This window comes from Siphateles boraxobius, unplaced genomic scaffold, assembly GCF_051911475.1.
Source record: "Siphateles boraxobius isolate OS27281-9 unplaced genomic scaffold, OSU_SipBor_1 19, whole genome shotgun sequence".
Taxonomy (NCBI): domain Eukaryota; kingdom Metazoa; phylum Chordata; class Actinopteri; order Cypriniformes; family Leuciscidae; genus Siphateles; species Siphateles boraxobius.
The window spans coordinates 30732501-30759232 of record NW_027508799.1 but is presented as its reverse complement, the minus strand read 5'-3'; the positions used below and the strand labels follow the sequence as shown (position 1 = coordinate 30759232).

The 26732-nt window shown below is 37.4% G+C and overlaps 1 protein-coding gene across 6 annotated transcripts in view; it reads left to right on the top strand.

Moving 5' to 3' along the window:
* The window catches only part of erc1b (ELKS/RAB6-interacting/CAST family member 1b), a 213808-nt gene that overhangs the window by 43822 nt on the left and 143254 nt on the right, over positions 1–26732 (top strand). For 3 of the 6 annotated variants that reach the window (XM_077235007.1, XM_077235004.1, XM_077235003.1), the window contains 5 exons: positions 10034–10171; positions 13501–13641; positions 17932–18072; positions 20339–20374; positions 24482–24675. In XM_077235007.1, coding sequence (XP_077091122.1) covers positions 10034–10171; positions 13501–13641; positions 17932–18072; positions 20339–20374; positions 24482–24675 — 650 coding nt within the window. The remainder of the gene's footprint in view (positions 1–10033; positions 10172–13500; positions 13642–17931; positions 18073–20338; positions 20375–24481; positions 24676–26732) is intronic. The other 3 variants (XM_077235008.1, XM_077235006.1, XM_077235005.1) reach the window with 1 other exon arrangement.

Sequence of the window (26732 nt, the reverse complement as noted above, 5' to 3'; positions counted from 1 at the left end):
TGACACACACAGGCCGTTAACCTCAGGCTAACAGCGGGCGCCAGGGTTTATATGTCTGTTCTGCATCTTTCATATCCATGCAACAGCTGTTTGCTTCTACCTCAAATGCACGTTGGATATACAGGAAGCCGTAGCTTTCGCCGTTCCCGCCGACATCGCTTTTCATCGTCAGTATTTAGGGTGCAGCTTTGAACTTCATTCCACAATATACAAACTTTGACAGAAATCGGCACACAAGTCAAAGCTATCACTGACATGTTTCAAGCTTGTCGTGCCGTGCTCTTTGCGTCTCTCAGAGGATGTTTCCATGGTGACCCATTAGGCAATGCTTCGCAGTCACATCCGACTATCAGTTTCAGTTCTTCTGCGCTGAGATCATAGGCTGTACAAACAAGCCCCCCGTCCGCTGCCTCATTAATCTTGACTTAGGGATAGTCTGAGTGCACGAAACCCACAGTGAGCTCACCTTTATTGGGAAAACAGGAAGTTGTGCATCTCTCTAATGGACATTCCAGGGATAATGTTGCAAATCATGCTCCTAAGATCGCTGTAACTTGTGTCATATGTTATTTTACGATTAAGTTTCCCAAAGAAGCACATGGATCATTTGCTATAAAGTAGAACTGAAGTATGTTTGCTTAAATAGCTAATAGCTGTTCCCCTTTGAATTGTGCTCATAGTTTACAGGAAGTGGCTTTTGACTGGTAATTGCAATCCTGGAAGACCTTTTAAGGTTGTAATTTTTTAGTTTTTGTTCGCTTCTAATTCAGACTTAAGGGTATCGCTTTAATGGCAAATGCTTGCTTTTTTCCAAGTTTCTTTCTTAATTACTGTTATATTCATAATCCAATGTCCAAATTTGTGAATATCATCAATAGTTTTTTTATACTTCCATGTTTTATTAACCCTTTAAAAGCATGAATATTTCGCCAATCGTTCACGCATGGATCTCTACCTGTCGTGATAATATAAAACTCTCCTGATATTAGAGTAACAGTTCCAGAAGAATGAAATAAAGCATATTTTGTTACCTTTTAAGCAGATGTTTTATATAATCATTACTGTCATCATCAGAGCTAATTTCCCAATACATTCAGCATCGGTTCGAAATCTCAAATATAATCTCAATACTATAATTTTCAACATCTTCAAAATCTATATTTTGATTTTCTGACTTCTCCAGATGCACCATCAAGTGACAGTGAAACTAATATTTGATTGTGTTGAGTACTTGCTCTGCTGTAAATGGCTGAGCCATTTCAAGTTTTGATGATGATAGACACAAGGTAAAAGGCTAAAGAACATTTTTTTGTTAAAATAAGATCACTTATTTTACATAACTTATAAACAGGTTATAGTCATAAAGTCATGCTTGCGCACTTGCTGTTTTGGGAGAAAGTCCAGGTTTTATTTGAGAGTGTCTCAAATATAAAGATCGGACACTTTCTTATCATTTTCTGATCTTTCTCTTTATAGTTTTTGTCTCTGTTTTGGCTGTTTTTATTCTCTCTTCGCCTCAACCGCTTTTGCTTCTCTTCACAGTTTGAGTCTGAAAGCCTTTGAGTCATCGGGGGCACAATGAACTTCTTTTTTTTTTAAGCCAAGTGCTCTCCCAAGCCACAGAAAGAGAAACATTTAGTTTCCATTATAGTGCCTGATCCGTTCTGTATTGCCCCAGAGTTGTTCCTAATGGCCATAACACATTGAGACAGAGCTATGAAGGTATGCATGGGGCTGCTCAACAGGACACCATTCAACGCACAGGTCAAACATGAGAAAACAACAGACCGTACAGAGGAAGCAGTATTACATCCAGCTAGGAAAAACTAGCACATACGTATCATTTCACATTTTTAGAAACCTTCTGTCCTGTTAAAGGGGACATTTCAAACGTGCCGCACACATCCTGAAAAGTAAAGCCAAAATACTTCGATCGGCCCCCTGGCTGGCTGATAAACCCTGCCCTCGTCATGTAAACAAATGGGATGTGATGTGATTATTACACTTCAAATAATTTTTTTCTGAACATTTTTCTCTCATTTTAGGTAGTTTGTTTTTCTGTTATTTTATTTGCAGTCTATGTGACATGTCATGGACGAAATCATTGCATAGTTTACATTTACAATGTTGTCTAAACTTCCTCAATTCCTCAGGTTTGTAGTTGAAAACAGGTGATGCAGAACTAATCATGATTTTGCATTTATGTACATTTATGCCTACATTTATTAATGATAATTACATTATCCGCCTTGATGAATGATGTGTGCACTGTCTAGGGAAGTGTTAGCCTATCATAGCAGAGTTCATTTGCATGAATTCTGAATTCTGCAAGATTAAGTAAATCTCCAAAAACAGCTGTTGCATGGATATAAAAGGGTAGTGAGAGTGTAAAATATAATGGAAAAAAATTAAATCTTTGCCGGTTTTGATGAAAAACCTTTGATATCATTACAATCAGACTTTAGGGAAAAATAAAATTCTAAAAAGTGTCGAAGATGTCCCCTAAAAAAGCCACACAGTTTAGTTTTATTCAAACAACACATAGTGCTGTTACATTTGTGGATACGAAAATGAGCTTTCCTAGACTGTGTGTGTCTGTGTATATAAGTGAGTAAATGAATAGATACACAATGTCCTGTGATGTATGCAATCGTTCTCAGAGGAGGCCTAGCCTGGGCTCGTTTCTTTTTTTTCACACTCTCCTTTAATGTCTGAACATAGTTGTTTCTCCCTCTCGGAGCTGTTTGGCTTTGTAATTGTTTTCCCAGCGGCTCCGGTTCATGTGCGGCGCTCTCTGCCTTCTCAGTGGCACGGTTTGCCTGCGCGGATGTGAGCGAGTGCATGCTGAACGGAGCAAAACACCTCTTCCAGCGGCTGCCGAGAGTTTGGGGCCGCTCTTTTCTCTCTTTATTTATACTCAGTGTTTTGTGTTTAACCGAACACTTACCCTTTAACAGCCTGGAAAATAACGATAATTTAATTTGCAACTGTCAGATAAGGTGGCAGACAGATCCGCAGTGGAAGCGGCCGAACTAAATATTGGAAACAGCGGTTTGGATGGGAATTCTTTTGCAAGTTCACGGCAGGACAGGCTGCAGAAAATAACATTTGTTAATGCAAAGAGGGATGAATACAAGACACAGTTCAGCAGAACTTGCTCAAGTATGTAAACTCGAGTCGAGCGTCTTGATGGAGAGCAGCTCTCTTTGGCATGAGAGGGTCGTCAGAGACACTTTGTCTTGTGGATGAACATGGGCAGCCTTAGGGGTGGGCTTCTGGGATGTTTTTTACCATGAAGTTTCCACGTCTGGAGATTTTTATCATTATTAAATCCATTTAGGATTGCAATTAATACAAAAATAGGCTTTAGACTATCGGCATATCAAATCTTATTTTGAAACTAAATGAAATAATTGCGCATAAATCCTGGTCTGCAGACGATACCAAAGAAATTTAAAACTGTTTGTTGACTTTGTGGTCAGAGTTTCGCTCCATTCGGATGTAATAAACACCCAATATTCAGCGTTGCTCAAGGAATTTGTTGGCAACCTTTGAAACACAATCCAGGACATCGAGGTTCTTCCAAAACACTTTTATTAAGAAACATGAAACATGTCATGAACCTCACAACCTTCAGCAAATCCAGCAACTGTATTTCTCTTAGAAGAAGCATTCAGCCTGCTAACATTTGAACACACTTGACACGGCTTAAACAACATAAAACTGTCATCAAAGTACAGTATGCATTGGACTGCACTCCTGTTTAAAAGTTTGGGCTCAAAAGTATTAATTTCCTTTTTTAAAGAAATTAATACTTTTATTCATTAAGAATGCATTACATTGATCAAAGTGACTATTTTCAGCATTCAACCAAATCAGCATATTAGAATGATTTCTGAAGTATCATGTGACACTGAAGATTGGAAGTAATGGCTGCAGAATATAGATTCTAAATAAAATATAGAAAATATATGGAAAAAGAAAAATTAATATTTCACAATGTTACAGTTTTTACTGTAAATTTTTAAAAATCAAATAAATGCAGCCTTTGTTATTTACTTTAAGCCTTTATATATAATGCATTATTATAGTATTTTTAATGCATTAATTATTCCTTGTAATGCACCTTATAATGCATTGTATGGTCTCATGAATAATTGTAACCACAGTTATAACACATTATAATACTGATCTATTCATTGAATACACCTTTGGAAAGTATAATGCATTAAAACACATGAAAAACAACCAATTTCAGATTTAACAAGGAATCTGCAAGTATTATAATGTAAACTTAGAATTTGTTTAATGTTTACAATTATTTCTGAAAATATATAATGTCCATTATGAATTACCCTCTATGATACATTATACATAAAGGCTTTAAGTAAAGTGTTACTGAGACATCTTTCAAAATCATTTAAAAAAATCTTTCTGTCTCAAACGTTTGCAAGCCAAAAGGGTCAGAATTGTTGTTTTATTTAAAAATCCATACATATTTCTTTAATTGGCAGAGACTAAGTGTAGTGGGACATTTTTTGTTTCCGCTCCACTAATATGGAGAGTTTTACTTCATTAACAATGACTCACCGCACAATTAACGTTTCAACATGTATTATCGAGTGTATCATATTCCAGTATTTCATCGAAGGATGTCCCTATGCACATTCACAGAGGGTTTGGTGTAAACCCAGAACATTCACTAACCCCTGAAACGCCCCTGTGGATGAAGAACTTCCAATTTGCTACACTTTTAAAGGCTGGTTCAGAACGCTTCTATTCGACGGCTGAGGGGTTGAAGAAGGCTAACAGGCTTAGCACCACAAGGAAAGCCTCTTAAACAGAGCGTGTCGGGACTGAGTTGTGATCTTGCTGAGAAAGAGCCTCTTACATTGTTTGTTACCATCCTTCAGGAGAGAGAGAGAGAGAGAGAGAGAGAGAGGAGACAGAGAGAGCGAGACATAGAGAGAGAGACAGAGAGAGAGAGAGAGAGAGAGAGCGAGAGAGAGAGAGAGAGAGAGACAGAGAGAGAGAGAGAGAGAGAGGAGACAGAGAGAGAGAGAGAGAGAGAGAGAGAGAGCGAGAGAGAGACAGATACACACACAGACAGAGAGAATGGAGCTTTAAGAGGGCACATGCTAATAAGTGCCTTGTGTTAAAATAATGATAAACCCCCCATCAAAAGGGCGAGAGTCTTAAGCCCCTAACAGTCTGATAGAGAGCGAGAGAAACATCCTCTCTGCTTTCGACTTAATTGGGGAAAAGAAGTTCTACAGAAGTTTGTAATTAATCGACACTTCCTCCTCCTCCTCGCTTCTCCTTTCGCTCACCCTGTTTCTCCGATTTTTCCATTTCAAAGTGCTTTTAATAACATGTTTGTTTTACACATTATAAAGATGCAAATAAAACAAAGTTTTAAATTAAAATTTTAATGGTAATACTGTACTTTGAAATTTGATCTAATATTTTTGTATTGCAATAGCAGGCCCCTTATTATTTGCATTTTTATAATATGTGTAAGTTAATTTTACATTTAAATTAATTAATATTTTACAAAAATACAAATAAAGATTATATGCCATCTTTCAAAAGTTTGGGGTCGGTAAGATTTTTTAAATGTTTTGAAAGAAGTCTCTCATGCTCACCAATGCTATATTTATTTGATGAAAAACAGTAAAACATTAACATGACCATTTTCTATTTCATTATATTTTAAAATTCTTCTTCTTACTGTCCAGAAACTTTTGACGTTGGCATTGTTCATGTCTAGTAAAAAATAAAATAATTCAGGTAACAGTAATTGCTATAAACATCATAGTTATTGTAAACAATACCAGCATTTCTTTAATTTTGGTTTTAGCTTTTGTAGCAGAAGTGCTTCTATAAAGGGAAGCATTTTGAAACTTCCAACAGTAAAACTATCTCAGATAAATTACTGTACGTCTCTAAATTCATACCCATTAAAGAGCTTCAACTGCAACCAGTAAATCTTTGACCACCTTGAACTTATTCCGAATATATGTGTCCGTTGCAATTTACTATATAAAGCTAATGAGGCGCAGTTACACACTGGAATTTTCCTTCTGCTGTCACTTTGTATCAAACCAGTGCAACTGAAGTCATGTGATCCATAACTAGTTGGCACAGACCTGGCACAGCAACTAGTTACTTATGGTGATCAAAGCTGGAATATGAATTTTGACGATTTTGAAAAATTAAGGGAAATCTATTTCTGTGTGTGGGAGTTTGCAGACACAAAGTCTGGCATCATGCCAGTTACCTGTCAGGTCTCACCCACTCAGGTGCCAAACTCCTGACACACATTTGCATTACTGAGCAGCGTGTGTGTTCGACGCCACCCATTCCGTTTCAACAAACCTTTCATAAATGACATTCACGTGTTATGTTGCAAAATAGATCCTGACAGGTGGATCAAGACCCCAATGCAAATTGGCTACTTATTTATTTTTTCAAAAATAAATGAACATTATATGTTTCAATTATTTAATGATTTGAGCAAAAAGAGATCGCAGAGTGGTACGAGATATCTAGGAAATTTTGAAAAGGGTCAGGTACACTTAAAAAAAAAAGTGGTGTTGGATTTGCTTTGAAACAATTTTTTTCTTGCAAATTGCTAATAAAAGGGGTCATGATATGAGAAATCATAATATTTTAAGAGGTCTTTGTACCATTAAAGCGTCCTGTAAATTTCATAGATTAAAACGTCCTCCTCATTATAAACAAAGCATTTATTTAATCAAGCTCCATAAAACGGCTCATTTTGAAATTGCGGGATCTGTGACATCACACAGGCAAATACATTTGCATATGACCGCCTCCAGATCAAGACATCGACGAATAGTTATACATCATCGCACCATAATATTGGATTATCCACTGTATTATACAGGTGTATTATACAGGTGTCCACTGTATTGGAAAGTGATTCCAACTCTGTGGCGTTATTGTTCTAGTTGTGGTATGGACTCTGCTATTCTTTTATATTTAGAAAGATTTTTAGAACAATATCTTTATCGTTACAGTTATCATCCATTGTGTATACAGTTTAGTGCTCATTTTGCAGAAAAATTCGACCTCAGAACGGTGTGTTTGATCATTCAGATTAAAGCCGTCTAATAATAATAACCACAAGAAACGTATTGCAAGCACTTTTTCTCTTACACATAGTCACTTCTTAGTACGCATCTGCTGAAAGTCCTCAGAAAAGATCTCCCCTCCCGTCGCTCCGCTCTGTGGGTTTGACATGTTGTTTTGTTCGGTTTGCTCATTGCATACAATTCTGATGCAACCCGCTGTAAACACTCAAATCTTTTCACTCTGTGCGTGTGTGTGCCCGCGCATGTTGTCTTGTTGTGTGTCGTGTGCCTCTCTGTCTGTTTCCAGAGCTCACACCACACTGACAAGCAGCGGATCACTAAGTGAAACAAAACACTCTTTAATAATTCAGAAGCCCACCCCCCTCACTCTCGCTCTCACAGACACACACACACAAATCCTTTTAAGTCTCCATGCGTTTGGATCTCTGTGACGGGAGGCTGCTCTTTTTGTCTTGTCTCTTATCCGCTCACACACTCTCGGATGAAACGAGGCAGAGAAGCGTGTGAAGGTGTGTGTGTGTGTGTCCATATACAGTACACACAGAGCGTTCTTCTCTCAGTTTTAGTTAGCAGGTCATCCAATTCCGGATTAAACCTGCTCCCAGAATCCCAACACGGACTTTCTCTCCTTTAATAGGTTGCTATTTGAATGTAATCATCATTTGGCTTGACATGGATCCCCCGTAATCTAGATCTGTATGTCCGTCTCCTCCGTGAGGAAGATGAAGGCATTTTTCCTCCAATAGCCTGAGACAGGATTGCAGTTTTCTACTCAATGCTCTGATTGTTTTCCAAAATATAATTGCAGTTATCATATGACTCTGCACATGCATAATAAGAGCGCTATGAAATATTCATGAGCGTATAGCCGAAGCTATGCGGGGTAACCTAAGACTCTGGGGGTGCTGGGTAATGTGGCAGAGGAGCGTAATCACGTTGTGTTACACAAGCAGGTTTCATGGGCGACCGCAGACTATATCAAAGGGAGGAGTGTGTGTGATGGGTTCGGACATTTGAATGTGTGTGTCGTCGTACAGGTGGAGCTGTCAGGTGTGTGTTTGATTAATGAGGGGCTGGAGATGTTTAATTGTGCGTAATGGACATGCATGTGCACACACTTCTCCTGCTTATGTCTTCCACAAGAAATCTGACACAATTCCACTGAACTTTACAAATCGAGACCAATCAGCACAACCTATTTTTTAAAACCAGCTGAGACTAACCTCGACATCTGTCCAAACATGTCTGAAATTATTTAAAACAACACACCCTGCCGAACTTTTTATTATTTGAGCAACAACTGTAGGTTTTTTCGAACCAGGGCAAATTCATTATAGGGTTTCTTCTCACTTTTCCCTTTGCCTACATTTGTTATCCTTGTAATCGCTTTTGCCAAAATATTCACCCTTTTAATTAAATTCATAAGTCGACACAGCTTTATCTCTCTCAGTGGTCTGGTTTGAAAAACAGTTTCGCAGTTTTCTCTCGCTTCTTACCAGGAACTGAATAAAAAATGGTTCTGCTTCTAAATCGCAAGGCACTTAAAGACATGAAGCGGCGTGAAAACAAACTACAAAGAGAGAAAAGATTTAAGAGATGGGGTCCAAAGATTTTTAGTATGTTAATTTTGTTTGGTTTATAGTAATATTAGCTACAAAAGTTATTTATTAATAATTATAAACACACACACACACACACACACACACACACACACTGGATTAACAGAAATCATTTCACATTTAAGGAGTGTTTTCTCAACATTGCATATCTAATTAGCTCCTGACGAACACAATAATTATTATTTGAGTCATTTAACCATGTACTTTTGTCTTTGGAAGGCATTTGTCTCTTTGACTTAATATATTTACTTGAAGTACACCCTGAGATTTTAAGATAAGTTAGACCAATATTAAAATTAAGTGAATAATAACAATAATAATAATAAATAAATACAATTAAGTTCACAGTTCTCTGATTATAGTTAATGGTCATATGACATGAAGGAAAACCAATAAAATATATATTTTTATATATATGTATGTATGCATGCATATATGTGTTATTGAATTAAAAATAATGAAAATATTTTTATGATAATATTAGAATTTGATTATATTTTTAATGTATTAATAAAATATTTGAATGTAAAATTTGTTTAATTTTTTTTAATTTCGTGTTTGTTTGATTTTGTGATATAACTCTCATTCTCGTTGGCTGTGAGGCTGCTGCCATAGCAACAAAACTTCAACATTTCAGTATATTTGGTTCTACGTCTTAAAACAATTACGTTCATATCGGAGACCATATATTTTCTCTTCATCTTGTTCAGCCCAAGAACTTTTAATCTAAACACTCGAGGTAGGCCTGCTGATAAAATGTGTTTTCACAGAGAGCCGCTCTATCAACGGCAGGTTGTTTCAAAGCAGCTAAAAGAAACAAAAACGGCAACTATTTATCATATCCGTCAGCGTTTAATTGAATGTGAAACGGTGGACAGGAACAGTCAGTCTTTTCATTGAGCTGTCGGGACATGATGAATGGAGCGAAACGTGGAAATGCCCATCTCTCCCGTGTCATTCATCACCTGTGGCGTCACGCACACGCCAGCCGCGCACGCAGATAAGGAAAGTTTATGAAGAGAATTAGTTCTGAATTTGCTTCTAATGAGGTCATTATTTATTTTCAGCTGAACAGTGAAAAAAAAGAAGATTGTTTTTAACCGATCTGTCCCTCCCCCTGTTCCTAATGTTACATATGGAATGCTGTAAATTGAAGTGTTGAAAATAAAATGAAAAATGGCTTCACTTAGTCTACTCTGAGCTTAAGTGTGAGTAAATGTTGTTTATTGTGCTTTAATAGATATGTCTTCATCTGGAGCAGTTCGATGTCGTAAAACTGTCTCTCTCTCTGTGCAGATTGAGAACCTGCAGGAGCAGCTGAAGGATAAGGAGAAGCAGATGACCAGTCTGAAGGAGCGCGTCAAATCCCTGCAGGCCGACACTTCAAACACGGATACGGCACTCACCACGCTGGAGGAAGCCCTGGCTGAGAAGGTGGACACACACCAACACACACACATTCATTCGCAGACACTTAAATCCATCAATGTCGGGTTGTACCCTGTCAGGTTTAAGGTTGTTATGATACCAACATTTTGTTTGCCATGACTCTCACCTATGTAGTGTTTGAAGAAATTGTCTGTTAGTTATACACCGCCCAATTGGATTGGTGGTACAGATTTTTTGCATTAACTGGAACTAAAGCACTGGTTTTGTATTTTTGTCATTCGTAGTCGGTTTTTAAAGCATTACAGCAAGTGAAGGGTCCGACCAAAAATAGTTATAGTAATTAGTGAATACATAAATGTTACATTAAGTTATTATCATTATTATTATTACAAATCATAGTTTTTAAGATGAATGAATGATTTTATAATAGTAAATATTATGTAAATATTACATTAGGTTGTTTATTTTGTGTTAATAGTAATAGTATTTACTTACTACTTCATATTTAATATTGATGTTTAATTTAATGTCATTTATAAATATTATATATTACATTTATATTAAATAAATAATACATCAAATTAATACATGATGTTGTTGTTATTATTATTATTTTGAATGTTTTTATTTAATATGAATGCATAATCTAATACCATTAGTAAATATATAAATATGACAGTAAGATATTATTGTTATTATTATAAATTGTGTTATTTAATATGAATGTATGATCTAATATTATTAGTACATTTATACATGTTATGTAAAGTTATTATTATTATTATTATTATTACAATTAATAAAATAATAATAAAAATGTATAATCTAATACCAACAGTAAATATTAAATTTAGTTCTATATTTTTTTAATTAATCCTAGTATTAGTTTTTTCTTAACTATAATCAATAATTAATATGAAGTCATATTTATTATGTGTAAATCAATATTATTAGTAATTATTATTTTAATATTGCATTTAGTTTGTTGCTATTATTATTAATATTATTATTATTAACCACTCTGTGAATGGTAGTAACGTGTGTTATGTCTCTGAAGGAAATGAGTTCGCACAGGTAACATATACTGTACAGAAGAAGCTGTGTGTGTGACAGCGGTGAAGATTGCTCTGTCACACACCCTTATGTAAGGCCTCAGTCATTCTCACACTACAATTGACCTCCCAACAAGCGCACGGATCCACGGGTCAATCCCCGTCACTTCTCATCAACTCAAATCGCACGTGTGATTGTCTTCGCCAACACCTTCTCGTAGTTCTCTCTGAATGTTTCAGGTCACAGACATCCAGATGACGCAGTTCTCTGAATCAACACATCCCCCACACCCACTCCCTGAACTCCACCTCATGAATATGAATGAATTAAACCCGGGGGTTATTAGCATTGTCTTATGTGTCCGCAGTTTGGCGGCGATCTGGTGTTCTGCTTTTCCCGACTTCATCTCGCTCGCATACCCTCACGCGCCGAGGTTTGGGCCTCCTGTTCCTCCCAGCCGCGAGGCGGAAATCAACTTTGTCAGCCATCTGCATATTGAAAAGGGGAGCTCTGGCTCGTTTTGTGGACTCACACACTCCAACACAGGCGTACCCGGATGCACTTTTGCGCCACGTTCCCTCACGCAGACCGTTTCTGTCCTTCCCGACTTAGACGCACACAGTTTTCCATTTCACACGCCTTGGATGCCGTACGAGGCACATTCTGACCCCCCGTTTGCATCTGGTGGTGAGCATCACGGAGAGAGTTAGCTGGCACAGCGATGAGCGGTCATGCTTAATGTCACAGCTCAGCGAGGATCGGCCAGGAAAGCCGGCTCGGGAGAGTGAAATACAGCCTTTGCGGTGAGAAATGCAGTGCGGGCCTCAAAAAGAGCAGTATTATTATTGTCCGGTTCGGCCGCTCGGTGTGTGAGTTTTGGCCGGCGCGGGTGTGAAAGTGCTGGAGGCTGATGCTCTCCATGATTCCAGCCGTCCTCTTTCACAGGCCATCGACTGCGAATGCGAGGCTGCGCCAAAACACTCTTTCCTCAGACCTCTTATTGTCTCGCGTTATTGCTCTGTGTGTCTCTTTTTCCTCTCTCAGGATTATTAAAGGTGCTTTTTTTGCTGCGTTATTAAAGTGCACACTGTACAGCATAGTAGCCGTTCACATCAGATCTGACTCATTTCTACTACAGTTACTTCCATTTTCTGAAAGAAGACGTGGCCAAATCCTCCAACACCTGGCCAAAGTTGACACATGTGTGAGATTAATGGATCGTACGCCCAATGTCTTCATTCAAATATGTTCCACTAGCCATGCAGAGTTACGCTTAAGTTGGGAATTAAGGAATTGGTGTGTCTGCTCTTTCTAAATTTTGACAGGTGTTGGCCTACTCTTGTTTTTGTGTAAATATTACATCCCTTACACAAACTGAATGCACATAACCACAAAATACTTTCCTCTTTCTTTGTGCCACTTTTTTCTTTAATCTTTTAAAAGAAAAATTTGTAGAAAATGTACTATTATAGTGTTCAACCTTCCGTAATACAGATATCCAACCAGTTAAAGTGAAAGCTTAAAGGCAGTTTATTTATTAATTAAAATTATATTAAACTAGTTTTAATATGTATTTTTTTAATATCAATAATAATTATAACAATAGTTTATTGCACCGGATTCATGTTTGTTTATTTATTTATTTATAATAATTAACAACAATGACTGGAATAATCTATAATAATAATAATAATAATAATAATAATAATATTTTCCTGCTAGATGAATGGATTATTATTATTATTTATTATTATTGTAATTATTATTTAATGTGAATATCACCTAAATATATTAGTAAATACTGTATATAAAAATATATTTTTTTTTTATATCAATGATATTAATATTGTTGTTAACTTCTCTATTTAGTGTGTTTTAGGTTTTGGTAAATTTGGTCATTATTTACTCGCTATTATTACTCATTTCATTCCAAATCTTTATAGTGTTAATTTTTTCCCATGGAACACAAAAGAGATTTTTTTCAAGTAGCTGTTTTCCATATGTCAACAGTTCATAGTGACCATAAAAGTAGCTCATATGACATTTAAGCTTCAGTTCAAATCTTCTAAAGCCACATGATAGCTTTGTGTGAGGAACAGGGCAAAATAAGTGAAATTGAACTATTCACTGATGATCTTGCATCAGCTGTTGTTGTCTTGAATGTTAAGCTTACCTGCTTAAGATCCTTCAAAATATTCTAATTTTGTGTTCCACTTTTGAAGAAAGTCACATGGGTTAGTAGCAACATGAGGTAGAGAAAATTATTCATTTTTCCCTCTGCTTCGAAATCACACATTTAACATGTCCTCTCTTGTTTGTAGGAGCGTATCATCGAGCGTCTCAAGGAACAGAGGGATAGAGACGAGAGAGAGAAGAGCGAAGAACTGGAGAGCAACAAGAAAGAGCTGAAAGAGCTGAAAGAGAAAGTCAGTCTACTGCAGGGAGATCTGTCCGATCGCGAGGTGAGCGCTTGTGTTTGCTTCAACTCACAAACTAATGCTTTATTAATGCCAGTGTTGCAAGAAGTTGCACATTTGATGATTTTTTTTACAATCTACTGGGTTTTTCTAATGATTTTCACCTGGTTGACAATGAAATGAAATCGATTTACACTGTAGCAGTGAGGCGAACCATATCTAGAGAGCAAAATGTTTTGATCTAGGACTCGATAGATAATGTGTTGTGTTCTTTTAGAAAACCACCTTGTCTACAACATCATTTACTCTGTTGATGACCGTTAAACTACAATGTGATCTTGCAAACATACTTTGAGATTTGTGTAATCTGTTTGCATATTTGTGAACAGAAGTTTGAGTTTGCGGTGTAAATATTGTAGTCTTGAATCGTGGCCTGCAAACTCAACTTAAATCCACAACTAAATCCTAAATCTCTCTTCTATCAGGAGAACTGTGAGTAAACCCTTCCAATATGCAAGCATACTTTTTTTCCTTTTATATATTTGCACATATTTAATGTTTCTGTATGATTAGTAGATTATTGCGTTTGTAAATGAAAGTCATGCTACGGGTTTTTGTACTGTACAAGCAAACATGACAAACAGCTCAGAGGTGAGCATCCAGCTGACATCTTGAGCAATTTCACATTCATAATGCAATAAATTCAGATGGTGGTTTGGCATTATATAGTAGTAATCCTGTATAATGTGTCAGATGCGGATTAAAGAGATCGAAGTGGATCCGAGACCGCATTAGAAGCAACTTCCTTTAGATTGTACTATTGGATAAGGTGCTCAGTCAGGCTTGATAGAGACAGACTGATTCCACAGCCATCCGCACAATCCCAGAGGAGCTGTAGCGATGAGAACAGACATGCTGGACCCACAGCACTGTCAGTCCTGTGTGTGTGTGTGTGTGTGTGTGTGTGTGTGTGTGTGTGTGTGTGTGTGTGAGTGTGAGTGTGAGTGTGAGTGTGAGTGTGAGTGTGAGTGTGAGTGTGAGTGTGAGTGTGAGTGTGTGTGTGTGTGTGTGTATGACAAGAAGATAAATGGAGGATTCTAAATGTGAGGGAACGGCCCCTCCCAGAGAGCAACTGCTCATTTCTCTTTCTGTCTTCAACTCTGCTCTGTTGTTCAGTTTTTTTTTTTGCCTTTTCTCCCTTTTCTCTTTCATTATTCCTTTTGCACTTTCTTGTATTTTAGCTAGCATCTCTCCAATGGCCTTTACGTCAGTGTAAAAGAAATGAAAATGTGGTTGTAGTTTACTGACCCTTATGTCGTTCCAAACCTGTATGACATTTTTTTCCTTTCGTGGAAATGTTAAAAAAAAATTATAATCTACTGGTCGTTGAAGATTTTCAAAATCTTAAGCTTCACGAAGGACATAAATGCACCATAAAATTTGTTCTGAAAGGATTCAGCTTTTTTAAAGCATATTTCCTCAAAATTCTCTATTTTGTTTCATTTTATTCTGAATAACGACTTCAGTTTTGGCTTCATATGGCTTCTGAAAATTTGGAATATAGCATACAGTTCATATGGTCTACTTTATAACTATTATGGTGCTTTCATAGTGCTTTTTTGTCCTTTTTGAAGCATGAAAGCTTCATTCCCCATTTATTGTAATTGAATGGAAAGAGTGACCTGTACATTATTCAAAAATTCTCCATATGTGTTCAATGGAAGAAAAACAGTCATACGGCTCTGGAACGACATGAGGGTGAGTAAGTGATGACCGAATGTTAATTTTTGGTTGAACTATCCCTCTAATGATGGAGTTTTCAGTGTGCACGTACAGCAGCTTTTCCGCAGCTCTATGTCTATGGCTGTTTTATTATTCAGGTTATTCTTGTTTGCTGTGATCTCTGCATTCCTCTCCGCTGTCTGCCTCTAGAACATGGGCGATGCACATCCCCACCACTAAACCACTTCCTGTCTCACCCCGTCGCCTCTTCCTCTCATCGGCATCTTTCTTTTCCCGCTTTCCATATCTCTTTGCTTCCAAAAGGCCAAACACATTTTCATGAAATCATGCCCAAGTCACATCTCACACGACAATCAAAAAGAGAAATAAGAAATTATAGTTTGCAGAAATGAAATTACGCATATTTTGAGGATTGTTAAGGTGTTTTGAGTTGCCATTATTTATATGACCATTAACCAAATTTCCCCCCGAAATTCTCCTTACTCTAATTCAGATTAGTATTTTTTCCCCAACTGTTTTAAAATTAACAATTACTGTAATACAATGACATTCTCAACCGTTCAAATGTTTGGGGTCATTGAGACATTTTTTATGATTTATTTTTTTGTTGTTTTTTTACCTTTGTGTACAGTATGTCGAAGTGCTGCCCATTAGGCTATTTGCACTGTTTTTATTAAAATAAATTATGACAATTAATCAAAAGTAACAGTAACAGTAAAAGCTGTTACATGTTGTTGCAGAAAAATTCTATTTTAAATAAATGCTGTCAACAATAATGCCTTGGTGAGCATAAAAGACTTAAACTTCAAAAACATTAAACAAAATCTTACCGGCCCCTTCTGAAAGATAGTTTACATTCATATACATTTTCATTTAAATCTTGATGTTGAATGAAAAAAGTTCATATGCATGAACTACTCATGAATAGTTTTAAAATGGTACATTTGTTTTAATATATCATCTTTCTTTTCTTTTTCGCTTTATGATTAAATGAGCATTGTGGTAAAACATCTTACTGGTCGTAAAAGTAGGCTTAATTGAATTGTTGTAAAATATGATTTTAATAATTTTTATTTTATTTTGTTGTGAAATATGCCCCAGAAATCATGAGCGGTTTCATGAGATCCAACCATGTCCATTTGCTGCACGTAGCGCTCAGAGCGCCAGTGTCCTTGGATCTCGCCTGCTGTCCTGAGCTGTATGTGGCAGCCTCCCATCGCTCAGCATCCTGTTATATCCCTCTCCTTGTTTTTCCTGCATTGTATTGTTCCTGAGCAGTGACCTCTTCGCTCCGAGCTCTTTCGGCCTCCCCTCCCGCACTCTAATCATAAAGTGTGGAGTCCAGCTCATCCCATCATTCCCCTCTCCTGTTTTCTTTACCAACGCGAGAGAACGTAGCGCGGCAGTATGAACATTAAGTGTGTATTTTGGTCCACGGACTCCAGTCGAGTGTGAAATTGTGGGGCTCTCCGACTGAAAGCGGAAACGGCAGGAAAGGCCTCATGGATGGAGGGCTGCAGTTTTAAGACTCGGCTTAAAAAAACAGAGAGCTGATGTACTGCATATGTGCAGAGCCCTGTAATAGCATAATAGCACACAATATTTGTGATATTACTTTTGAGATGTAACCGTCCGCTACTGTTACACAAAATCGTTCTCCTGTTTCATTTTTTATGTCATTATTCCTCATAAAACCCTGTGTGCTGTTAAAGGAACAGTTCACCCAAGGTTGGAGCTTTCGTCCTTTAAAAAAGCAATACAAAAGCACCATAAAAGTATCGTAAAGTGGTCCGTATAACTCTATATATTCAAAAGCCCTATATTTAAGCGCTACATTCAAAGCCCTTCTGAATCTATATGATTGCTTTGGGTGAGAAACCGACTGAAATTGAAGTTACTATTTACTGATAATCTTAAGCTGAACTCTGAAACTGGATCTCATTCATGAACAAATCATTTTGACTGGTTTTGTGAACTTGATCAAAAGATTCAATGCAAATATTTGACTCAAAATAATGATTCGTACATGAACTAATATATGACCTCACTAGATTCAGAAGAATATACCGTATGAAACATATGAGCCACTTTTATGATGCTTTTGCATCCTTTTGTAAGCTGGCAAGCTCAAATCTCCATTTATTACACTATTACACTGAAGAACAACAATGAAACCGCTTTGAAATGACATGAGGGCGAGTAAGAATTGTCATATTTGGGTGAACTGTCCCTTTAAAAAAAAAATCTAGTTTCAAGATTAGGTCCAGTTTATTTGATCCTATCTGATCTGATTAATTCAATCCTTTTGGTTGCATGTTTGCATACAAATGTGTGTTTCGAAAAGAAAAAACTGTCACATGGCAATTTGTCTTGGCTCTTCGTGGTTCCTGCTGTTGAAATTGGCTCGAAACAGTAAATATTTACATGTGTTTGTGCTCAGGTTGTTTCAGTGCAATCAGGGACTTTGGAATGACGTTAGCAAAGTCGTCTCCTGCTTCTCATTAGCTTTTTCTCCCCCCAAACCTGATCGTCTCCATTCAGAGGTAGATTGTTCAATAGTGCTCTCTGATTTAACCTTTCCCTCGCCCTCAGGGCTCTGTATTGGACCTGAAGGAGCACGCCTCGTCCCTGGCCTCCTCTGGACTGAAGAAGGACTCCAAGCTGAAGAGTCTCGAAATCGCTCTTGAGCAGAAGAAAGAGGAATGCACCAAACTTGAGAATCAGCTCAAGAAGGTGAGCCAGACACTTGGATGGAATTGAAGCATCACAGCTAGCAAATACACTAAGTCTCGCCAGCTAAGCAGCCAGGAGCGTGTATCAAGCCATTACGGTCACTGGCACGCCGTTAGCGCTACTCTGACAACACTTAAAACATTGACAATGAGCTGAATGTTAGCCCAAGTGGACTTTACCTGTGGAGCTTTTCTCCTTCGAGTGCTATTAGGGAAGATATTAGCTCTGTTTCATACCCTAGCTAGCAGCCTGGCTGTCCATGGTCAACTAAGACCGCTACCTTTAACGGCAGCATTCTTAATAAACCAGAATATTGTACTTGACTGATTTTAAACACTCTAACAGAGCAGTTATGTTATTAGTCACTCAAATGCAAGTGCGAAAAGATACTCAAAAAATGCTCAAAGTTGATTGTTAGCATTTTGCTAAGATAGTATGCACAGCACATACAAATACTGTGTGAATCAGTCTAGTTTTATTTAATGAGAACATTTTTTCTATCAATGCTTTAAAGTAATGAATGAATTAATTATTAATTATTGTACATTTACATTTACTTAGCATTTGGAGAAAGAGTTTCAACAAGGATATATGTGATGCTGACTTAAATTCTGGCAAAGATGTGGTATCATCATTTTAATACTTAAAATGTTACACAGCTAGACAGCTCTATTGATTTCGGAGGAGAGCTGTGTATTGAATTTTAAAAAGTACAGGAATTTTGATTTAAAATAGCTTTAATTGGAAAGAATTCTAGAACGATTTGGGTGATTTTGTAGGGGAGTGCATCTGTATAAAAAATAATTTTAAGCTGAAAAATAACTACTCTGAAGACTTCTTTTTTTAGTTTGAACCATCCTTTTATGGGTAAAAAAGTTAGAATTTTTTTTTGTAAAGGGAGTAAAAAAAAGTCTTTCCACTGTTTTCACCCTTTCAATAGGATTATAAATTTTTTATTAAACAATATTTTGTTTACAATTTTTAAATGTTTAATAAATGTTTTTTAAATTATTTTTTTTTTAGCAAAAATACTATTGTAACTATAATATATATAAAAAAGATTATTTAATTTTATTTTATAGTACACTGTAAAAGTACAATAATATTTATGTCTTAAGCCCTATTTGGACGAGTCTAGTTTTCATTAGAGGAATTCATGTTCAATAGGCTTGTTTCTTGATTTTAATCCTGTCTGATAAAAAAATTCAAGGGCAAATTATCTACTGTTTTTTGACAAACTCAACGGTCCATTGAGAAATCGAATCCTGTGTGAATACTCGAATCGAATCTGTGATTGCAGTACGCTTCTCCTCATGTGTTTTTTGACCTAGCTGAACTTCCGTTTACTCACCAATCCTTCGCATGCTTTCATTTAATTTCAATATGGTTGGTATCAGACGAAAAAATTTAATATATAATAAGAATAAATAGAGCCAAATCGCTAAAAAAATGCGAGGACTGCACATTTTAATCTCAGTGTCAGATCTAGATGTCTCTTCTCATTATGTGGTTTATTATTAACAGCAACTTCTGTAAACTTTATTTAAATAGGGTTTTAATAATAAATCAAAGTTATATCAATAAGTAATTATTTAATAAACATACATCCTACGTGATGCACGCAAGCACAGGAGATGACCTTCTGTAACGCCCACATCTAGAAAACACACACTCCCACCTCTGCAATAGTCCAGTCTGAATCTGTACATTAAACATTGTTTAGAAAACTATGCCCCTCCGAATACGGCTATAATTTCTTCATTTCTTAATGTTAAACCAACAAGATTTTATTTTGCCTGTTTTTCAGCAAGTAAATATGCACTGTGTGCACTGTTCATTTACACATTTGCAGCCCATGATACTGTTTTGTCAGTGTCTCAGAGTGGCTTGATTTACAGTAAATGAACCAAGCCCCTCCGAGATACTGAAAAAGACTGGATCATATTTATTTTGATATATCGTGCAGCCCTATTTCCAATGATCTATTTGTAGCTCTTGCTCTCTCAAACCACCATAAGTGATGTTTTGACACCCCTTCTTACTCCAACCATGTCTGTGACTTCTCTCCTCATCGCCATGTTTTCATACCCTCTAATTCTCTTTTCTCTCATTTTCTCTCTTGATCTTGCCTCTTTGTCATCTTCGCCTCCTCCTGTTTTTTTTTAACCAGATCAGATATTTCTCACGTTTTTCACCCAATTCTGTTTCTTCCCCAACCCCTCTGTGTTTTTCTTTCTTTCTTTCTTTCTTTCTTTCTTTCCGAAAGCGCTCTGAGCTCATGTCAGGCCGTCCCTTCAATCTTGTAAGTGCATCTTGGTGTGAAAAGCCTCCCTTAGCAGTGCCAGTGTCTCTCTGTTTGTGTAACTAATAAATGTGTGAGTGGAGCTTTGCTTGCATGAGCTTGAGGCTTATCTCAAGTTTAGTTTTGTGTGTATGTGAGATAGAGAGGATATGTTAGGGGGCTGGCGGAGTCTCTGAGTGTTCTGAGATTTGCTTGCATGAGATCTTTTCTTATCTAAAGCTTGAGAGTGATGGTCTTGTGTGGTTTGACGTTGCTCCGCAGCAGAGCTTGGATTTAGTGGCGTGTTCGTAAGCTGATATGTGTCGCATTGAGCTGTGTCAGCATGGTGTGCACGTGCCTCTACAAATGCTAAATTCAAACGCTAAAGTCCCCGATCCTTTTCATTGTTAGTATAATTTTATTAAAGGGATAGTTTTCAAGTCAAAAATGAACATTTGTCATCATATACTTGCTGTCTTGTCATTCCAAACCAGTATGCCAAACAAAACAATTTTTTTGTTATGCGTAGATACATGCGCAATTAAAAATATTTTTGATGATGATGATTACTATTATTTGTATTACCACCATTAGTAGTAGTAGTAGTAGTAGTAGTAGTAGTAGTAGTAGTAGTAGTAGTAGTAGTAGTAGTAGTAGTAGTAGTAGTAGTAGTAGTAGTAGTAGTAGTAGTAGTAGTAGTAGTGTTTTTACCTCCTCAAGCAAAGAATGAAACTCAAATGGCGCTTGGTGTAATTGACATCTTGGTGCTCCAAATATGAGTTTGCTAATGCTTGATGAGATTTGGGAGCTATTAAGGGGAAGTTGATTCGATTTTCAAAGAATAAAACTTTTCAGTCAGTCTGTCCTTATTGCAGAAGTCTTGACATACAGTTGGACATATGGACCACTTTTATTGTGTTTTTATAGTTTTTCTGGGAGCTTGACAGAATGTAGACTAAAATTTGTTTGAAAAGAGCAGCATGAACACTCTTCAAAATTTCTCTTGAGTTTTATGGAAGAAAGTCATAGAACAACATGACCGAGTAAATGATGACAGCTTGAATTTTTGGAGTTAAAGTTCCATTAAATATGCATAAGATTTAGTGTTTATTGTCTGTGTGCTTCTGTGCAATTGTGGTTGTTAGTTTTTCAGACTGCAGTGTACATTTAGTTCTGGATGGTGATCTCTCATATGAACCGATCACCTTCGTACGCATATTCAGAACTCTTCGCGTGGCTTGATGTGAAGATCTGGGTCCCATTGTCCGTTCCAAGAGTAATGAAATCTCTGGCAGTGTGTGCGCGTCTGTGTTCGCACAGGGTCTCGTATAAAAGCAGTGCAAGTGAAAACCCGCTGACAGCTCGGTGGGCGTCTGCTGTGATTGGATGAGACAGAAAGGGGGCGGAGGACTCGACTGTCCCTGCGTGACCGCCAGGAGTGTACATGGATTAAGGTGTCAGCGAGGCTCATGAAATGAGAACAGACATGCCACCAAGACATCCAACAGTGTACATTACACAAACCAGCCAAGAGTCCCCCAATGCACTTCCTCAACTACTTCATATGGAGGCACATCAAAACTCTTTAATATCCCCTGCTGCACAAACATGCATATTCATATCATTCGTTAACAAGATGTTTCTCCCTAGAACATTTACAGGTCAAGAAAGTCAGCGTAAATGCATAAAAACCACTGCAAATGTGTGCTGTTTTCACACAGCCGCTCTGTTATTTTGCCCAGCCAAACAGGCACAGGCACAAACATTATTAAACAACATTATTAAACCGCATTTCCCACAATCCCCCGTTTTGCGCTGGGACACTGGCTGTTCCTCTGAAAGATGGTGCCATATGGATTGACCGCTCTGAAGTTCCAATACCAACACACTGCACAGAGCTTACAAGCAGACACAGTGTCCCTTACAGCCCACTAATAACTATACAAATGCTAGTTATTTCCTACCCAGTCTGTCTGTCTCGCTGTGACTGTTTTTGTCCATTTCTCTGTTTTTTTTCCGAAAGGACACAGCTGTGTCCGTATTGTGAACGAGTTTGTCTGTGGTCCTGAACACATGCTTTTCTTATGTGATCAGATGAATAGACATGTGCCACATTCCAACTTATCAAGTATACTTTGATTTGGACGTCAGCATTAGAACCTAAAATATAATGTTTTTGCAAATATATAAACTGTTATCTTACATAAATTAAATTAGCCTCGCCAAAAAAGCAGAAACGTTTTAAAAACATCAATATCTTATTCCTCGAATTTTTTTATATATCCGAGAGCAAAAGTCTGTTTAACAATTAAAATCATGTCATATATTTACACACATTTTTTGGTGCAGACTGCTTTTGTCAAACTTTACCATTCCCAGTTACTTTAGGTAGAAAATTATAAATTTTTTCCCTTCCATTTATGGAAAATATAGGTCTGTCAATCACTTCAAACCAGAATTTGGTCCGAAACCAGATGCTAGAATGCATGTTATTTTTTTATATTATAACTTTTATTTATTTTACTAAATTTATTTTCTAGGAAATTAAAGTCACAGTTTGTTTTTCCTTTTTGGTCTTAAACTATATTTATACCCGCAATTTTAGTAACTGGTTTGGAAAAATTGTAAACCTCCATTTACAGAAAAATGAATAGAAAATAAACAGCTCAAATTATATTAAATTTTTAGTTATATATTTTTGTAAATATAAAGATAAATAATTACATCATTTACATCATTTAATAGTTGGAAACCCTGTTCATGGAACATGCCTTGTACTCACAGATTTATTTTACTCCGCCCTCTTTCTGACACTTTCTTGATGCTAATTGTACATTACGTGTCTGTATCGTGTTTTCGTATACAAACTTTAATTTCTTTGCCAGACTTGCCCTTTTACACACACGTAAAAGCCCTTGTGTGGAGCAACCAGCCCGTCCATACATGACAAGCTCTTGGCGGTCAGAGTGGAAACCTACTCAACCTCAGGTCGAGACTTTAATAAAGCTAATTAGCGGGGCCTAAACGTCACCTTCAAATATTATCCTCAATAAACCAGAACAGTCCTCTTTCACCCAGTGCCAGTCTAAAGAGACCTCTGTGGCCAGACACTTTGCTGTATTTTTAACCAGCATGACACAGTAAGGATTTACTTTATTTTGTTTTATTTTTGTGCCTGGTTGTTATATAAACATATTCTGGATAGATTCAAGCTATCTTTGATTCAAGCTATTCAGTGACTTCTGCATTCAGACTTGGTCCGTACACACTTGCATGTAGTTATGGTGTAAATCGCCTTGTAAAGCCTGCACTGTTTTTGTGTTTTCACAGGTTTTTATTTTTTGCAGCAGGAAAACACCTGTGTCCTTTTAGAGGACTTTTATGAAAGAAACATTACGACTGACTTCTTTAATTGTCAGGGGGAAGTGAATTGATTTACTTTTCATTAGATGAGGCCCTTGACCCGGCACTTTAGACGGCCGTAATGTCACTAATTATTTTGATGACTTCTGCATGATTGTGACACACACACACACACTGTAATGAGGTCGTATCCTGTTGTGATGTAATGGGGGACCTTACACAGAGCCTCCAGGTGTGAGTTGGGTGTCTTAGACCTCAAAACAACACACAGACACACATGTACCGGGTGACAGTGTCTAGGCCATACTTGACCGCTGATAGCTTGTCTCTACTCAAACTAAGGACAGTTGAAGTCATGGCAGTCTAGGCTTCTTGTAGTCTAGGCTTCTTGTCCATTCACAGCACAGACCCATGTAAAACCCAAATTTTGTGAAAAGATACAGTAGATGACATTTTTAAACTGGTTTGAGAATTTGAGCTGTAAGGCCCATTTACACCAAATCCAATGTGGTTAAATGATAAATTATCAAATATTTGCAAACAGTTTTTCACAGACAATACTGTTTAATATTTAATTAAATTGATTAATATATATATATATATATATATATATATATATATATATATATATATATATATATATAATATATAAATATATATATCTTATTATTATCATCTTAATTTATTTATATATTATTTTAAATAAATAAAATATCCAGACTTTCTTATTGTTGCCCCCTGAAACTCAACCTTTGGTCCGTACAGGCTCAGTCAGTTGCGGTTGAGGCTCAGGTAAATGCAGGACTATCGGAGCGCATTGCCACACTCGAGCAGGAGGTGGCGCGTTACAAGGAGGATGCTGGGAAGGCACAGACCGAGGTGGACCGGCTCCTGGAAATCCTCAGAGAGATGGAGAATGAGAAGAATGACAAGGATCACAAGATCAACGAGCTAGAGAGGTACACACACACACACACACACACACACACACACACACACACACACAGACACACACACACACACACACACACACACACACACACACACACACACACACACACACACACACACACACACACACACACACACACACACACACACACTTAAGTTTATAAGACAACATGGACTTCTGTTGATTTTATGTACAGTTGCTACCGTCTATCCCAAACCCTTTATAATATAAACGTGGTTTATTTAATTTATGAATGTTTTACATACTGAAGATGTCCCCAGATGTCTGCAAAGGAAGATTTCGTCCGATTTTTTTGTGGGGGAATAAACCCCCCAATTGTTGGATTCTCTACTTGTCACCCTCTTACTCCATTTGTGTCAGTTTTACCATGTTGTTTGTTATGCATGTGATCTTTCAGTTGCATGTTCGGTTTAGTGTGTTTAGCCCAGTATTTTGCTATTCATTCTTTCATTTTTGCAGCTTTAGTTTATTTTCCATTTTCCATTCTCCGTGTGCCAATGAAGCCTTTTTTTTTCTCGTATTGCCGCAGCAGGCTTTTTCGATTACATGCCAAAATAAAAGTAAATATGCAAGCCTTTCTACAGTATTGGTAGTACTGAGTGCAACAATCGTGAAATTTCCCTTGTATTGGGTATTGACAGCCACCATTTTGGCATTGTGAAAACCCTAGTATACATGTACCTCAGTGTATATTGCCACTAACAGATACAGTAGCTGACTAGACCAGTCCAAAATAGTGCACTTGATGTTGATTTGTGCTCTTGTTGCCTTGGTTTGTGTCATTGAAGTCCATGAGGTGTCCCATTTGTCATTTTATAGTTCAATTGGGTGCACATAAGTCGCCAGTGTTACCCCCTCAACTTGCCTTTTTACTTTTGGAGAACCGCAAAGACTGAAAGATCTTTATGGCACAAGGATGAAGATGAGGGTGTCAATGTTGATCCTTGTCTTCCTCACGTATCTGTTTGTGTTCTGTTAGCTTTCCTTCTCACCCACTCAGTCATCTCTTATCCTCCGTTTATTTAGGCGTCAGACCAGGAATGAGTTGCAGGAGATTTGGAGGGCAACTTCAGCAATAGCATTATGGGATGTTGGCATTGTCATTAAGAATGTCTAGAAGATCCATGGCAGTCATAGACTGTAGATTTAGTTCTAATCCCCAACATGTTGATCTGATCCCAAAGTATGTTCTGTGTCTGTAGACATGAAGAATAAAGTGATTAAGCTACAAAGAGCTCCATAAATGAACACTTTATGAATTGCACACCTTCAACTTTATGTCTGCTCCTCCCGGAGCATTTTTATAGACATTTTGCACTGTAAACATGTGTGTTTTCGGCCTGTGTAATTTGACTAATTAATGAGAGGTAAATATAGACCTTTTCACATCTTCACAGCTCTTATAAATAAATAAAGATAATGAATAATTGAAGTAGAGCTGGAGTGTAAACAGACAAGAATGTGAGGGAGAGTCTGGCCCGGCGGTAAAGAGTCGTGGAGGTCACGGATGTGGATGTTGTGCACTGACAGTCGTGTACTACTCCCTTTCACCCTCCATCAGGCCTTTCAAAGCTGTTGTCGGAGACCGTTCCAAAGCACCAGCGTCTACAAAAAGCCTTGCTTTAGCCTGACAGGGACATTTATTTGCACTGAGGCTCTCGCTGTTGAATACTGGAAGTGTTTTTGGTGAATTTCTGTTGTTTCATAAATATTAATCTGACTTGCGTTCACTGTCTCACGCCTTACAGATCTGCGTTAGGAGAGGATTAGACTAAAACAAACTCCATATGCTTGGCTCGATGCATCATTCATGTCAACCGAGAGAAGATTTCTGAAATAAACACCAGCCGCAGTTGCTAACCGTGGCGCTCCGAGCTAATTACCGCTCAGAGTCGGGTTATGTTCTCGAAACACACCGGGGACTTCGGTTCTCAAAAACCTCCCATTGTTCTGTCTGTGTCTTAGTTTTCCGGCACTCTGGAGTTTGACTCTTGATGTGGTTTTGACGGAGAGTTATTCAGACAGATCCTCTTCTGTTAGCGC